This window comes from Lepisosteus platostomus, chromosome 4 (assembly GCF_059453375.1).
Source record: "Lepisosteus platostomus isolate fLepPlt1 chromosome 4, fLepPlt1.hap1, whole genome shotgun sequence".
Lineage (NCBI taxonomy): Eukaryota > Metazoa > Chordata > Actinopteri > Semionotiformes > Lepisosteidae > Lepisosteus > Lepisosteus platostomus.
Window position 1 is genome coordinate 45,374,958 of NC_142614.1, and position 18,159 is coordinate 45,393,116.

General features: G+C 37.1%; 1 protein-coding gene across 1 annotated transcript in view; it reads right to left on the minus strand.

Moving 5' to 3' along the window:
• Nucleotides 1-18,159, minus strand: part of jmy (junction mediating and regulatory protein, p53 cofactor) — a 65,570-nt gene that overhangs the window by 12,390 nt on the left and 35,021 nt on the right. The window contains exons 3-4 of the mRNA XM_088629597.1: nt 3,270-3,420; nt 308-477 (exon numbers count right to left, since the gene is read on the minus strand). Of these exons, the coding sequence (XP_088485723.1) occupies nt 308-477; nt 3,270-3,420 (321 nt within the window). The remainder of the gene's footprint in view (nt 1-307; nt 478-3,269; nt 3,421-18,159) is intronic.

Consider the following 18,159-nt stretch of genomic DNA (forward strand, 5'->3'; position numbering starts at 1 on the left):
TCTTAAAATAGGACTATTGCATCCAAGCACTGATAATGCCAATTAAACATCTGAATTACAACTAATTAACAGCAAATGTTAAGCAACAACTACTAAATCGAAACCATCAAACTATCCTTAAACAAACTGAAGAACGTCTTAGAACTACATAAAAACAACAGGTATAATCTTTGAGAACCTTCTTCTGTATTAGTACACTATCTCTTACTGTATAATTATTGGAAACAGGAGAGGGAGAAGCAAGCAGCTTTTGAGACAAAAGTAAATCCTGGAGTCGCGTTTTCCCAACCAAGGCGAGTGCGCGTACCTCGTCTCGCAGTGCGTGCTTCCTCTGCTCCAGGCAGATTTCTTTTGCCCTCATCAGCTGCAGCGTCTCCTTGGACACGGCGTACTGCAGCTTCTCCATGCGTTCCACCGCCACTGCCCACGCAGCCTTCCCGAACTTCTTCTGGTCGCCGCGCATGCGGTCGTACACAGCTGAGGCACAGGAGCACAAGAGCACAGGCCCAGACAGGATGAGAGAGGTGTGAGGAGGGGGGGACATCCCAGGACATTTCACACTGTGTACACCGTCTCCGTGACACAGCTCAAGGTTTATTTAAACAATATTTAGCTGTTGTTTTTTTTTATTTTACATACCCACCCCATCTGCCTATGCTAACTGTTCTTTTACACCTTGGGTCAGAGAAAGGTGCACCGCACAGCGAGAATAAAGAAAGGCAAATGAACTTCTCTAATGCCCTGTACCCTTGAAGCTGTTTAACTTTGTTAATTTATAAAAAAAACAGCTAATACAAAAAAAGAACTGTACAAAGAGCAGGTGCACAAATTAACAGCCACTCTCCTATTGACCAACAGCGCCTGAGAACAGAGAATGGAGGACCATGGTGTTCCTAGAGCTCAACCTGCGGTCATAAGTAAATAGCTTTAGTGGTGGAGCTACTGTTCTTGAGAGCCCAAAAGTGTCTGAAGTTCTTCTGTAAAAGATTTACTAAATGTGGGTAATTAGTGACACCTAGAGGTTTAAAAGATCAGTTTGCCTATATCTATGGTCAAACATTCTACATCATCCTATTTAAGATACAGTTATTCCTAGCTGGATGATACAAAACCTTTGGTCACTATTGTATATACAGTAGCAAAAATAAAGAATGAGTCTCAAGTTGCTAATGTGAAAGTGCATGAAAAAATAAGAGCCAGATTCTTTTATTGATGATGTAACATACAAGAGAATAAAAATACCACTTCAGGCTCAAGTAATCAGTATGAGTTCAGCATTATGACACTGAATCTTTTAAGTCATGCACAGCATATTTTTAGCCACCTTCAAGCTAGGATGTACAAATTAATCATTTTCACCTTTGCAAAATTCTACATACGATGGCAAAGAAAAACAGTTATGTTCACTTGAAATGCAGATTATATTCTCATCTCAGAGGCATGAAACAAATTCATTGATAAAAGTTGTACATCACAAAATTGCAACCATGTATTGCAGTAAATGTTTAAGAACAAAATATGTCAAATTCATTTTAAGCGCTGAAGTACTGTAAACCATTTTATTTTCTTTTAAATTTTACATTAACAATAGGTAATTATTGTACAATATGTTTTTTTTTATTATTTGAAAAGGCTCATTAATACAATAAATAAATGAATACAATAAAACAATAAAGTTTCACATCATTTCCCAAAGCATACATTTGAGTACTTTATAATTGATGCCAGAAAAAAATCATTTCATAAAATATATTGGCAGCTTAGAATAGGGATACGAAACTGCTAAATTGTGCCCAAAATGTTTTTCACCTTTTAGCACCCCAGTTTATTCAAGACCGATCTCTATGAGGTGTTTTAAACTTCATTTATTTGGACATTTTTCTAACCTGTGCAGTTTAACACATTATTTCCACTAACGTGGATTATAAGCAGTGCATCATTGCCAACCAGCATAAAATATTTAAGGTCAGCCCTTGGTGTATGGAAAATCCATACTGTTATACATCATATCAAGGAATTACACTTATTTTCTGCAATCTGTTTTTCCTTGCCATCTTTCTTTTCAGTTCATGAATGAGCCAGGACAAAATGGGAACACCAAATGAAAGAGAAATCAATACAATAAATCGATAGTTCCTTTCTTTAGGACTTCATAGACTTTCATGGTATATGCAGGCCCTGCCTGAGTCTGTCAGCTTCTGAGAAAGTCGATTGATACAGTGCTCTAATCAGCTGGGTTAACCACTTAAAAGGAGCACATTCAGTTTTAATTACCTGTACTATTTTTTTTTTAGGATTGAACTGAAGGATAGTCAAAGAACATCCTGAATTATACTCCTTTGTAGTGGGTACGGCAAACCCTCTGAACAAAACAAAATGCAATCCCCTGTGCAACTAACTTTGTTCCTTTACTTAAACATGTACACAAAAAGTTCATGCTTTTTTCCAATCAGAATAACTGAAAAAAAGGGTAATCCTCAACTGAATTATTCTGACATGGAGACCTATTTTCAGGCAGTCTTCTTCATGCTTTACATTATTTTTCAAAACTAAACCACAGATGTCATGTGACTTCATTTTACGACCTCTGATGAGTTCTCTCTTAGATTTTCAGTTTTATTAGTTCTATACCTGTTATCTTTCTAATTCTGCATAATGCTGCAATGCAATAATTGGGTCAATAGCTATAATTGTGTTTCCAGATTGCAGTTCCTGCAAGTAAATATTATTAAATTATGCTATGCCTTTCTTTGCCTTTTTGTCATACTGTGGAACCACACCGTTATCTTTGCCTGTTTCACAATTTTGTGTCAGTTTACAGACCCTGACTTGCGTCTGGTTTACATGGAAGCCTTCCTGTCCATCAACAGAAGCCAGGGCTGGAGATTTGGGTATTTAACCCGACTCTCATGGTAAAACAGTTAATATTTGTCTTAGTAGAGTCAAGTTACTCGTGTGAAGTTAAACAGCCTAGAATGATTGTAGGCTTAATTACAGTACTGAAACTGCTAGTAAGGAGTCCCCCTGTGTTTTTTTTATTTATGTAAAAAGAGCACTTTTATTAAAAGGACACTTTTTGAACCTTACTTTGTCTGGCCTATATTTGTTCTGACTTGTGTGACCACCCCTGAACTTACTGCCAGGTAGTTTAATCACCGCCATCATGAGAAAAAAAACAAGAGAACATGATAAACTCCTAAAGCCCCTTGACAAAGAGGAGAAAGCTGAAGGCTGAAAGTGGGTGACAGAGTGCCCCCTTCCCGAATTACCTTTTTGTGCGCGAGCTGTGATTTCGAAATACTTGACAGTGAAGTTCTGTATGGAGAGCACCGCCATGTTGGCCTTTCTTTGCCAGTCGGAGTCCTCCTTCACCAAGCTCTCGATCCTCCGTGGGCCAAGGTAATCATTCTCCATGGAAATCTGAGAGGCAGGAAGAATATTCAGCTGCTTTCCCAACCGAGATTCCCGACCGCAATGTTCAATGTTCTGTTTAAAAAACAGTTCTCCCCTCTAACATTTGGTAACTCCAGTATCACAATGGTACAGTGGGACCAGCATAGTGTGGTCTTGTAACTGGGGGGTTTGGGATTCAAATTCTGGGGCCAAGTGACATTTGGGCCTTTATCCCAATTGCTGCTGTTCACCCAGCTGTATGAGAGGGGACCAACTTTGTAGGCGGTTAATCTCGGTGACGGGCCAGACTCCTGTGTTGGGAAGGGAAGTGTCACTTTTGGACTGATTCCACATCTCTTGAAAGTTGTACACGGTATTCTAAATTAAGTATTGCTACAGTTGTGCACTGTATAAAATTACAATAATAAAGAATGCAGACAGAGAATGGTTTTCTTTGTCTGCCACAAAAGACTTCAATGACAAATGACCTTTCCGCTTTTGCTTTTTCATTGCTTATTCGTACTAGGTTTTCTCTACTTAACAGAAAAAAAAACATATCAGCATCAAAGGCAAGTGTTTTTCTCCAGGGCAAAGAGAGTATGCTAACAAACTGTCACATAATGACATTAAAAACTTGATTTGCAATAGTCCTATTAATTAACCATTGTTTATATTTTAAGCAGAAAATTTTTCAAGACACTTAAAGAACAATATCCATGAGCAATTAGCTTCAGTAGATTTGTCTACAGGTTTATACAAAGTAATTAACTCACATGACTTACATTACATTAAATGGTAATTTAATCAAATGAGATACCATATATAAATATGATGAATATCCCTCACGCCTACATGTTTTTGTCTCCTTCATGGTTATGTTTAAATTATAGACAATGTAATAAGAGGGTTTCTACACTAAGGAACTGAGAAATTGATACCCAGGTAAATATAACTCGCTGTTTTCTAGATTCACAATAAGATGTACAGTATTTGCTTTTTCAAGCTCCTCCTCTCTAATGAGACAGACTGGAGATAAATATAAGGTTATCCAGAGGGTAGTCAACCAAGAAAGCAACCAATTACACCAAATTAGTGGCTATCCAAGGGCTTCAAGTTTCAAAAACATGGAGCACACTGCAGTCTTAAAACATTACATTTAATAAGGCACAGATGATTTAGTTTTGCTGGTTCACAGAATTCAGCAAGAGTGGAAAGCAGAAAAAGTAGTAGCTTATGACCCAAACACGGAGGTTTGTTGATGACCTGGAACAGCAAACACTCTAGGGACATGAGTAGAAACAATATGTCTTCGACAAGGCCAAGAAAGTTATTGTAACTGAAAACAAAAATTGAAATCTTTCATTTACAGGACATAATGGAGAGAGAGATCATAACAAGTTGATTTTGGTGGAAAATGTTATTTTGAAAACCAGAATACCGACTCATCCTATTCCCAAAACCCTTTACCAGGATTTTTTTAGGTGTTTTTATGTTAATGGCAGCAGTTTCTTTGAAAACAATTATACTTGGAATACCCATAATAACAGAAGACGGACTCTAAAAGTTGACGCAGTTGAGTCTTATTTCCAGTAGACTAACATTTCCAGGCAACTCAGAGATACTACTTCCCATTAAAAACATTTTTATAGGTTTCACTTCTGTACAGGAAATCAACTTTGCAGTTTATTTTAAAAAAGCAGACAGCAGTTATAACAAACTGTCATATTCTTGAATGTACTGTATAGCCTACAATAAACACCTCTCTACCAACAAGCAATTCGGCTAAATGTTTCCAAATTACCATTTGTTAAGTGACATATATTATATGTATACTTATGGGACTCAGGAAGTGAATGAGCAACAAAAAGGAGACAAAGTCAAACTGCTACATTGAAATAACAAGTCAGCTTCCTTGGGAAGTAGCTATTATAGTCATTATGCATTCTATCTCTGAAGATTGTTCATCAACATCTATCATATTGTGTGTGTTGAAGCTCCGTATTGAAAAGAACAGCCCAACATACAGTATACAAAAAAAGGAGCCCAGTCAATTCTTTTACATTTTCCAGAAGCAAATTATCTTCTAGATCCCACTCTTTGTCACTACCCAAAGCTGTGTGAAATATATTAAAGCCATCTCAAAGCTGCCATGAGAAACAGCTCTCTGTACTTTATCCTGTCATAAAAATAATTAGCCTCTGCTAACCAAGAGTCATTTAAGTGATCCAGGGCAAACTAGAAACCGCAGGTAGCTCAATGGGGGAGCAATATAACCTCTTTATTTATACATCTAACACTTCTGTAGGGACAGATCTCTAAATATCAGGACCTGTGCTTACTGTATGTCCCCACAAAGGAAGATTCTGGTTCTTTACCATCACAGAGCTTACGCACTAAAGCAAAACAGATGTGCAGTAATGAGTCAAATAGCCTTTTGCCATTCACATCTTTTTACGCTTCTAGGTCTTCTAGTAAAAAGCTAACAGATGATGCAAAATATTCTAAAGAAAATTAAAATGAAAAATTAGCAGTTATACTGCACAGCATATGTTTAAATTCAAGTCAACATATGCTTTAATTTACAATAGTTATTACTTTTTAAGTATTTTAAGAAATGTAGAAAATTTAAGTGGTACAAATTGTCCATCTACATCCAAATCTTTAAAAGTAATCAGTCCTTGTTCCTTCCATTCTGTAAATGTTTTATCATTTTGTGAAGGAATTAAGCCACAGTTGTAACAAATCGGAATATAAACAGATTTTTGGTAACTTGTAGACATTTTTAATCTGATTTAATATTCTCAGGGTGCACTCAAAAGGACATTTGTGCCTGCCATTGTATTCTGTGATTCAATTCTACAAACAAGCAAAACAGAAAGAAAGCTGTTGGCTTGTGCTTCTGCTCTTTGTCTAACCATGCAAGAGTTTTGTTAACTGTGCCAGATTCATGGGGAAAGCCAGTTTGCCAATATATCATGAACCTTGCATTTGCAGCCCAATAATAATGATGAAAAACAGGAAGATCTAAACCTCCTGCATTCGTTGGATTTTGCAAATGAGCTTTGGAAATATAAAGAATCTTATAATTCCAGATGAATGATGTACTTATTGAGACTAGTGTCTTGAAAAATGAGGAAGCAAGAAACACAGGTAAATTCTGAAACAGTTATAAGAATCTGGGGAATGAATTTACTGTACACACTCCATCACAAAGAGTGACAAACCAATAATATAATAAAAAACAATAACTGTAGCTAACTTTAAGAAACTGCAGAGGAGCATGGAAAAATACTGCTACTCCATTATATGCGCGCTATCACCCCTCCCCCTAATAATTATTGCTTTTGATCACATGTATTCTTGATGAATTCCAAAATCAGCCACACAGTAAAGTATACTTACAGAAAGGAGGAATTTGCTTACAGTTTTTGTGCTGATTCATTTCTAAACCTTAGTTTTCTCTTCACATTCCTGTTCAGATTGAACAGGACATAATACGTAATAATTGGGTTTCTACACTAAGGAACTATCTCTATTTTATTTTAAAAAACAGCTTTTATCCTGGACAATGTCTCTGGTCACCTGTAGGAGCTGAGTTGGAATCTTCCCCCAGGAGATTAATGGATTTTTGCCTCCTCAGGAGCAATCCAATTCAAACCAGCAAGGGTCTTAAGCAAACAGGTAGGAAGTCAGATGTGGTGTCATTTTAAATTAAATAACCATTGCATGGTGCTATAAACTCAATGGGTTCATATTTTATTTTCACCTGTGAGTTATTTTTTCAGTACACATACTCTTCGTCTCTCACAACTGCCTGGAATATGTTAAAATAATAAAACACCTTGAAATTACACCTTCGGAGAAATTCTCTCTTCTTTTCTTGGTCTTCCAATTGGAATAAATTCCAATTTCATTCATTTAATTTTCAAGTACAGTTTTATTTCTGCTCACCTCCTCAGCTTTAAAAATTACTCCCTTTTTTCTCACACTTGGTATAACAAAATAAATGAGATTGTTGACTCTTGAGACATTCTTAGTACAGTATGTGTTTGATCCTTCTTATCTGCCACTTTTGTTTTATTTGATTGGACTGGTAGAAATTTGATTTCAGATGGTATAAAGGCCTCTAACCTTATTCAGTTAAGCTTTGATGTCTTTTGTAGCACTTGTGGTACTGATGATAAGTTTACTAAGGTATACAAAGCCCTCAACATATTATAATGCTTCTCCGTTGATGATGGCTGGAAGTACTGCTATTGTATTGATGCTCATGACTTGTGTTTTCTTTTCTAAAACTTTTTTTATCATACACAGACAAGCAGAAAGCAATTAGAAGTGCAGCAGGACAAGAGAAAAACAACGATACACTGGAAAAAGGGTGTGTAACTGGAAAATAAACATTAACAAGGACAAAAATAGAACAACAACTACAGTATAAAAAAATTGACATAAGAACACAGCAACCAATATGTAAAGCATATTATGACTAGGGAAAGAGACTAGTAGTAAAGTTTCCAAAGGGAGCTGATAGGATTAAAAGAATGCAAAAAATACTGCAAGGTTGAATAAAATGTATCTGTCTAACCTTGAGCTGCAAACATGACTTTTTTTTACGTTTTAGGAACTTCACTGCATCTCTCAAACACTGTATTGGTGTAGGAGTTGTAAATAACTTCTAGCTGAACAAAATTAGGCATCTGGCACATACGTTTGCAAAACCCAGGGACTTTGACTGCAGTTTGGTCAGATAAATGTTACTGGGCCAGTGACCTAGCCAGGAATTTATATTTGGGGTGGCAGATGGGTGGAAGGGACACCCAGGGGAATTTTTTAATTATATTATTTTCCTTCTTAAATAGTCCACCGAAATGTCTGTATACGTTAAAACAACAGAACAAACGGTCATATCAAAGGATTGTCATTGAGCCTATTATGGTTCTCCCATGGTCTCTGTCATCTCTTCGTGTCCATTAGATAATTATGTGTAAGCATAACTACCATCTATAAATAGTAAATCATACTAAAATATCACAAATACAACTATCAAATCAGGCATCTAAACATAGGTATACATTTATCCATATATGTCCATTCCTGATGTTAAGCCTTCGCTTCTCACTGTCTCTTACCAACTGAACTGACATGCGCTGCCGTCGTTCGAGCCGCAATGACATCATAGGATGACGAAAATCGCACACAATTTTCGCTCAGCTGTATGGGAGTAATCTCCAACCATCTGCCGCGTATTTGCCAACACCGAGCGTTTGCAAGAAAGGTTAAATTACATAAGCAATCTTAAAAAATACATTCAAGATGCGTCATAATTTTTTCTTACATTTATGTTTTTTTGCTGGCAAACTAACGATTTTAGGTAATGCCTTAAATGGCAGAAGCTACACTGTGCCATCACTTTTTATATGGTCTACCATGTTTTTTTTCACTACTACATATTTATTGTCCCACAACATATGTATTGCTCCTGTTGTTATTATTTATTATGTTTGTAATGTACTGTCTACATTGTGTGGTGTTGTCTGTTGTACTGTGTATGTCCCGAGAGATCAACGCGATTAAGAATTCCAATGTATGTGTACATATGGCAATAAACTACTCTACTACACTACTAGAGTGTGGTCAATGTTAGTTCACATTATTGCAGAGAAAGATTTAAAATATGAAAGTCCAGAAGGGAGCCAGCCTTTGACGAGAGTAAAATTCGTACAAGTCTTTCTTACAACAGTCACTGTCCCATGCTGTATCTATGTTCAGAAAAAAAAATGCCAATTTAGTCTGTGGTAAATGGATGCAATACAAAACTTAAAATGTTAGTTATTCTCATCTGGCACAAATTTACCTTTTTCTAATCCTCTTTTGAGAAGCTACTGTATGTCTCCAGTAATACTTTAACTGCAGAAAGGAATGAGGCCTGAAGGGTGATAATGGAGACATACACTTCTGAAATCTAAACTTTATAATACCTTTAATATTTAATACCCTTTTCATACCAAATACAGAGACCCTGGCAAGAAAGAAAGGATGAAAATATAATTGGCATACATGTGAGAAAATACAGAGATCCAGTATATGCTAAACTGTCTCTTGAACTGTGGCAAATCTCATTTGGTATGTTCGTAAAATGGCGTAATATTCTATTTTTGAAGGTGTTACAGTCGGTGATTAAAAACCTGTTACTTTAATACTCAAATGCATGAACGTGTCAGGCTCCATTTTAAATGGAAGATTTGAAAGCGGGTTTTAAAGTAAATTCACTCTTGTGAAAATCCCATTTGTATCTAGAGATTACTCCGACTTGCTCCAATATAGAAGGAATGTGGGTATGGGGGACAGCCAGGTCAGAAACAAACAACTGCATGTCATCTGCATACAGAGAAATGTTATATGTCAAGTTCCTCAATTCATAGACAAAGTAAGTGCAAAACAAACAGGGCGACTTATAACAGTGACCATGTACACTGCCAAAAGCTTTCCTGAAGCCTATGAATTAGATATGATTCATTCCGTTCGACTCATAGCTCTGTGATATTGAGCAGAGCAAATAGCTTGTCTACAGTATATACAGTACCCCAATGGTGAGGGCAGGCAAAATTACAAAGAAGCAATGAGGGTGAAACTGGTGCACCAAAGCAGAGTCTTAGCCAATCAGAGCGTAGCAGGTTTATAATGACCAGAAGCTGTTCCCTTGAGCAAATGCCTTGCTCTCTACTAAATCCATTACATACGGGCCCTTTTGCAAATGTTAATCCTTCCAATGATGTCCAATGAGTGTCAAATCACAAAGGTTGAGTGATTATTTTTAATTAATCCTTAAATGTTCAAACTGAATTAAATTAAATTCAATTAAATTAAATGTTCAAACAAAATTCGTACAAAAATAAAAAATAAAAAAAATATGTTGATTTCATAAATATTCACCCCCCTGTGTCAATACTTGGTGGAACCTCTTTGGCAACAATCATAACAATACAGTTATGAGTCTCCAATAAATAAAATACTCTAGGCACCAAATACAACTACACATTGGGATGGTCCAATATTGAACTCCCCCAAGTTCTGTAAATTTGTTGGGAATTGTTGACAAACTGCAGTTTTCAAGTTTTGACATTCTGAGACGTGGAAAATGGGACATCAGTGGAAGAGTGTGAATACTTATGCGAGGCACTACTGTATATGCGCTGCATACTTTCCTGTGGCTCTTATAAACAATTTAGTTTCAACACGTTTAAGTATTTGCCCTAAGGTTTGCCCCTTCATGGGGAAAAACATGTTCGTGACATAAAAAACTACAGAAATGTCACACTGTTTCACACAGCAGTTCTCAATGATGATTGGTTGATTGGTATGGTATGATGGTATGGACAGACTCACCATTTGGGAGGAAGCTGTAAACATCTGATCTCTCCCTGCAACCCTCCTCCTCTGACAATTTGCATAATACATACATATATGTATACGTCTCTCATTCTCGCTCACTCAGTGTGACACATACAGTATGCAACAGAGTCAAGGCATACTGTAATATAACCTGAAGTAACTAGAAAGCGACCATCTCACCTGCTTTAAAAATATTGTGATTCATCTCATAAAAGGCCTTATTCAGCACCATTTGGTGTCTGTATGACATTCATGGAAAGACACCATACTGGAGGTTGTAGAAAGGTTGTCAGGGGCTGCGTTATCACTGCATTATCACCTGATGTCCCCATTTCGCACCGTACCGTCATTTAAAACCGGACCGCTCTTTTCAACCAATCCAGAGAGAGACCTAATTTAGGGACACGCCCACATCCAAAAATGGACACCCGCACAGGAGGGGAGTAAAAAAAAACAGAACATAACAAATATAAATATCTTCAAATCACAAAGGTGAGATACTGTCTTCCTCCCCTCCCCTAGGAAATGGCCACTGATGTATCCTTTGTGATTGTGTAACTCTGCTTGTTAATTATGGTAGCATCAGTCCCGTTAAGGATAATTCTATGGAAGTTTTTGCTGGGGATGGAAAGGAGTTTTGAGTGTGAGGACTTGTCACAGTTGTAGAGCTCCCCTTTCTTTGGCACTCTTAAAATGAGGCCTTTACTCCAGTCTTGTGGCATGACATCATTTTCTCTTACTCTTCCCAGATGGGATGAGGGCCACCCTAGCAGTCATGTTCATACAGTATCTTTTTTTTCCAATAGTTCTGCCTGAAGAGAGTCAATTCCAGGGGCTTTGTCATTTTTATTACCTTAATGGCTACACCCACTGTTGTTTTGATATGTGGGCTGGTGTCAGTGCCTACAACGTCATTGAAAGTGGCTTAGCTGGGTCATTAGCCACAGGTTGTTTTAAAACTAAAAATGTTCTGGGCCCACCTTGCAGCTTGTTCCCTTTCTGTTTCTGTTTCTCCCTTGTGTATCTGTGACTGGTATTCAAAGATTAATGCTTTGTCCACAGAGTTGTTTAGTGATCTTGAATACTGTGTTCAATGTTCCTCTTTCTGCAGTCAGTTTTGTCTCTCTTGCCAAATCCTCAACAAAAGCTCACTTGTCTCTTTAAAGACTCTTCTTTACTTCTTTGTCTTTGTTCTTATATTGTTTTCCAGCTGAATAAGCCTGTAACGTAACATTCAGCAGTTTTTCCCTAAGCCTTCTTCTTTCCTCTTACACAGCTCTGTTGTTAGTGCTGCTTGTTCTTTTTTTTTGGCTGTATCTGATTACTTTCCTGGCTATTCCTGTGTATGTGTTTTTGATGGTACTCCACTTCTCTTCAATTGTGTCTTGATCTTCTTCATTGGCTAATATGCTAAAGGGATTGCTGATCTTGATGATAAAAACTCTATATCAGGAGATTTAAGCTTGGCAATGTAAAAAAACTGCCAACATTGTCATCTGGTATGGGCGACCTACAATTTTAATTTTAATTTAGCTTAGAGCTCATCAGGTAGTGGGCACTGCTGACATCTATCCTATGGTGGCTACAAATGTCCTGTAAATTTTTCCTTCATTTGCTGTCCACAATAATGTGGTCAATCCAGGTAATAGTGTGACTATCCAAGGACCTGTAAGTTAGCTTATGAATGTCTTTCTAAAGTAAAATTATGGCTTTGATGATGCAGTCGCCCCATAACTCTTTCACATTGGTGTTGGTGTTATCCACTCCAGCCTTTGCATGGAGCCTTGGGTCCTGTGTGTTTTAGTTGTTCATACCAATCATTCTATGCTGAGTAGGAAGTTGCACAGAACTGAACAATGGTCAAGTCAAGACTTGGTCTAATTAGCCCATAACTGATATATTCTCCTTTTATGACAGACCGTGCCCTATCCTTGCTCACTACAAGGGCTACATCAACAGTGTGTCCATAATATATACGTGAAAAATGGTTGGTTGAGCCATTGCTTGTGACCTTGCATCCTCAACCAACCCATCTACTGTACATTTCCAAATTTCAAGAATCCACATTTTTAACACTGCACCATTCTGCCAATATGTGCTGTCTTTGATGTATCGTACATGGTGTGGACATACCATACCCAGGAAGCTCCTCCTCAAGCTTCAGGGTTCATCTGTCAATAGTAAACATGCTTAAATTTTTAACAAGGGATTTTACAATAGAAAACAAACATGCCCCATATTATAGAAGGAACTCCAGCAGTATTGGGGTAATTCCACCATAACTAATACTGAGTTTCTATTGGCACTACAGCAACTTAAAACCAATAAACAGCTTGGACCTGTTTTTATAATGATATTTTCACAGTTATTTTCACGGATATGAGCTACAATAACTACAATATATATTAAATCCAAGGATGGTTGCTGTACCCACAGATACCATGAATTGTAAATGTAACTCCAGTTCATAAAATGAGGGAAAAATTGAACCAAGAAACTACAGACCAATCAGTCTTATACTGTAGGTGTTAATGTATGGTAACAATAGTGACAGCTAAACCTGAAAAATTATTACAAAACAAAATCATTTTAAGAATCATTCAGTGTGGATTTAGAACAGGGTTATCTGGTTTAACATTTTAGAATTCTTCAAATAAGCAACAATAAACAAATGAAGGCGGCGCCACTTCCGAAACGTTTTCTTTCTTCTCTTTTCAGCATGGAATAAACCTATTACTTGTAACAATGACAAATGATAATACCAAAACATACAATACAATATACTGTCCTCAGATTTCCAGAAAGCTTTGCACTAAAGGTTCATTCTTAAATGAAAAGGTTTAGACATCAAGGATGTTGATCAAGAACACATTAATGAACAAAAAACAGGACATAATCTCAAAATGGGCTGATGTAAGCAGGGCACACTACAGAGATCCATGCGTGGCTCACTGCTCTTCCTGATCTTCTATATATAAGTTAGATGCAGGTATAAATTGGCAGATGACAGAAAAATATGGGTGGCAGAGTTTAAATAAAGTTTAGATAAATTTAGCTCCTAAATTACTAATTTAACTGAATGAGCAAGATGGGTCAAGTGGCCTCCTCTTGTTTTAAAAACCTCTTGTTTTTTATGTTCTTATGTGACGTTAATGAAATCTTTTTTCAGAAAGCTGAAAAAAAGCTCAATTTTAATGAGAAAAAAATGTGGCCTCAGTCCCAAAACTGTTAGCTCTCTAACTTAAGGCAAGCAATAAAATATATTTTAAAACTGATTAAATGTAAATAATCTAATAATAAGCTATTTCATAGTGGGGCATGTTTAACCCTCTATGATAAAGAGACTCACTTAAACATGCTTGTTTTCTTTATTTTGTTCTTTACTGGCAGAAGGGTTAGTCGTTTCTCAATAAATCCCTGTGCAGAAAAAAAAAACAGTCCTGTCCTCCGTCTCTTGCTATTTTGGGAAAATCAGTCACAGGGCCGGACATCTGATTGAAACAAAATAAATGTTTTCTTCCTGTTAAGTGACAAGAAAAGAAAAGTTTAAGCTTGCCCATAATTAATTCTCTCTTCTTCTATAGTTTAGGCCAAATTATCTGATTGTCTTATTTCTGGTTCTGCTGGAGAGTTTATAAAAAAACATTTTTGCCTTTGGAAGAGCCAGGTTTAGGCATTTACAGATTTTTAGATGTTTTTGTGCATTTACAATAAGGGACACTTCGAAATTTTGAAATACATTTAATTTCAGAATGCATTTCCACGCTTCTTCTCTTCTCATCATATGGTTGTCATAATAGACTATATCAAAGAAATGTAGTCCTTTTCTGTCAAATGTAATAAAGAATAAATCACCTTGACTTGTGTCTTAAAACTGAGGCAGCATCTTTTGTTTTGAATTGGTTTTCAGGGTAAATGATTAAGACAAATTCCTGCAGTTTCAGCAGTGGCGCAAGAAATATTACAGGATTTACTTTTAGAGTAATTTGATTAATTGACTAGAGTTAAACAATTCCAGTTTGACACTACTCATCTGCTTCCACTCTCATGAAATAACAGGTAGGAAATCCTAGCTTTGGCATCAGATATCCTATCCACGGCATATGGATGATAAAATTGCTTTTTATCTACATGATAAATGTGTTTAAATCATTTATTTTCTTTTTTACTACAGATGCAAAGAGTGAAGCCTTGTTTTTTAGATCTTAAAGAGTACAGTATGCATTGCTACCATATTTTCTAATTATTCTAATTATTTTTTTAATGTTAAACTTCTAGACGTCAATTTTGACAGGGGTCCCCAACAGTCCTGCAGGTTTTATAACCCTGTGAAGTAGACTTTCCAAATAAAAAACAGAGTGACACATGCAGGAGACTGGGCAAAGTCTGATGTTGGATAGGAGGTGCTTCCCTTTATTACTGTAAATAGTTAAAATTAGGATCTGACTAGCTGGTCACAAAAGATACAAAGTCACCCTTCGTAAAAGCAGGGGTATTAACCCTGGTCTCCTAGGTAGATTCCACCTTGAGCTTTCAAATTCCACACTACCTAAAGTTCCCTCTAAATTCAACTGGTGAGCCAATGTCTTCCTTTTCTACCTGGTTAGATAGAGAAGGACATTCCACACAGGAGAGGAACCTACTTCATTCACCAATAAAGCTCCACACGAGTATGCCTTCTCCTTTGAGTAGCTCCTTTTTTTGGACTGCACACTTTTGCTAGATCAAAACCACTTGCTTCTGGAAAATGAAGTTTATAAGAAACATCACAATTAAAGTTGAAAAGTCAGAATCCTGAGGAAATCATAAAACGAGAGGCCACAGAACAAAACAAGAAAAAGAAGAGGAAATGCAGAAAAATACTTCCTAGTCTTGTGTGAATGGTTTACATTGGGTTAACTTCAGAACCAATTTAATGACTTATGCATCTCAGAAAGCAATAACAGGCATACATTCCTGACAGAATCTTGATAGAGAGCACAGGAAAAACATTAATGCCTTCGAGCTCTGCTAGATGTCACAGTAAATTTAGGATTAGGGCACAGGGTTAAAAAAAGTCACAATTTAGAAAAACCTTTTGAGCTAATGAGCATGTTATTTTATTGCTTTCAGATTATTCAGTTCTGAAGGCTCAGCTCAGCCCCTGCCAGTGTTCAACTGCGGTCCTTGCAGGCTCAGATCACACAAAAAAGCATTTTCATATGTTATACAGTACCAAAAGACTGAATCATGTGGTCCAGGAGAATTTTGTCTGAGTTTCAAGGGGGTGACTTTGCTTTTGTAATATGCTACATACCACTGAGCACTGCTATACAAGGAAATTATTGACAGCATTTAAGCCTTGAATTTAAATGCAAAAAAAATGGCTAATTCAGGAATGTTCAAAAGTTATTCGGGTGGTATTTCTTTTCTATTCTATCTGAGCTCATTAAGATTTTATGTCTAATATTAGAAAGCTTGACGTCAGTAACACCACTAGACAGAGATCAGATGGTGGAATGGTTGTAATAATCAGCCAGATACTACTGTTATAAAAAAATCTGTAAGGTACAGGAATCACTGCTAAAATATACACTTAGTACTTCTGACATTAAACTGAATGTGTACTTGAACTCTGGGTATCTTCCAATATGATGTCCCCCATTATGATACAAGACAGAGACACCAAGACAGAGTAAATACTTCTACAGCTGAACTTCCATGCTGAAAGGTAATGAAATACACATTTTTGCTGTGAAGCCTTCTTCAGGTGTTAAGGTTCCATAGCCAGAGTGTTGTGTTTCTTTTCCTTTCAGCATGGAATGTACCCTTACCTGTTCCTTTGCAGCCTACGCAAGCTGATGCAACTCCCTACCTAATTTTGTTGGAAATTTGAAAAATAGAAAACATGCTAAGAAATCAACAAATGGAAAAATTCTGACCTGTTTTGGTAATTGTTGCATTGCATGCTGAGTCCTAAGCAAAATCTTTTTTTCTGAAAACAAATGAATCATCTTATTTCTTCTTCCACAGAAGATAGTACAGTATGTCACCTTAGGTGCCACGAAGAGCACCTAAAGGTAACACACTTCAGGTACATGTTGTATGCACATAGACAAACTCATAAAAACCTTCTATTCCTGTAAAAAAGCAAAAGAGTTAAGTACCTGAATTTTGCAGTTACTCAGCATCCTATTCTTCCTATTGACTCAAAATCCTATTCTTTTGTTAGCAGATCTGCTATGTTTTCTTACCGTCACCTTTCCACAGCTCACACTGTGAAAGTAAGTGTATACGCTAAAAATAATGGGGAAAAAGAACAAAAATAAAATCACCAAACTAATAAGACATCCATTAATTTTCGAACCACTTTATCCAATTCAGAGTCACTGGGAGAGCCAGAACCTATCCTGGAAGCAATAGTGTAAGGCAGGGTACACCCTGGACAGGATGCCTGTACATCCTGTATATAAAAAACAGGGGCGGAGCGGTGGCTCTGTGGCTAAGGATCTGCACCTGTGGCTTGAAGGTTGCCGGTTCAAATCTTGAAATCGGCAGAGGAATCCTACTCCGTTGGGTTCCTGAGCCAGGCCCTTAACCCCAACTGCTCCAGGGGCGTTGTACAATGGCAGACCCTGTGCTCTGACCCCAGGCTCTCTCCCTATCTGTGTGCCTGAGTATCTCATGGACACACACACTCTCACAACAGAGCCAGTTTAGACTGTGGGAAACCCACATGGGGAGAACCTAAAAACTCCACACAGATAGCACCCCAGGTCTGGAATTGAACCCGGGATCCCAGTGCTATGCGGCAGCAGTATTACCACTCTGCCACAGTACTGCCCTAAAGTAATAATCAACGAGGTAATTCTGTGCTTGTGTTAAAAAATACAAAACAATCTAGAGTGAAACATCTGAATCTCCACCTTTGACTACTCTAAGCAATTGGCAATTTTCTTTTTCACAGACAAGTCTTTAAAGAAAAGATTTTACTTATTAGCCCACTTTTTCCGATTGCAGCTGTTCTGAATCACAATGGTAAGACACAACAGCAGCAATAAGAAAAAGCATACCAGTGTTTGCACTGTGCCAAGTCAAAAAGAATAACTGAAGGTGTGTTGTGAAGCCACTATGTATGTCCGTATTAAGTAGCAATCCTGTCATATATCTTTTTGATGCCCATTTGTGAAATTATTTAACTGTATGCATGTGCTAATGTTACTAAGGATTATCCATTCAGAGATACTTTTAAACTGACTAAAATGTTTTATCTTGATTGGTTTTCATTTAGGGTGGCATATACTTAAGCTCGAAGAAGTCATTAAATATGGAAGAATGAAAGTAATTTGATCTGGTTCCAGTAAGGTCCAGCAGTCATCTCAGCACTGCAGATAA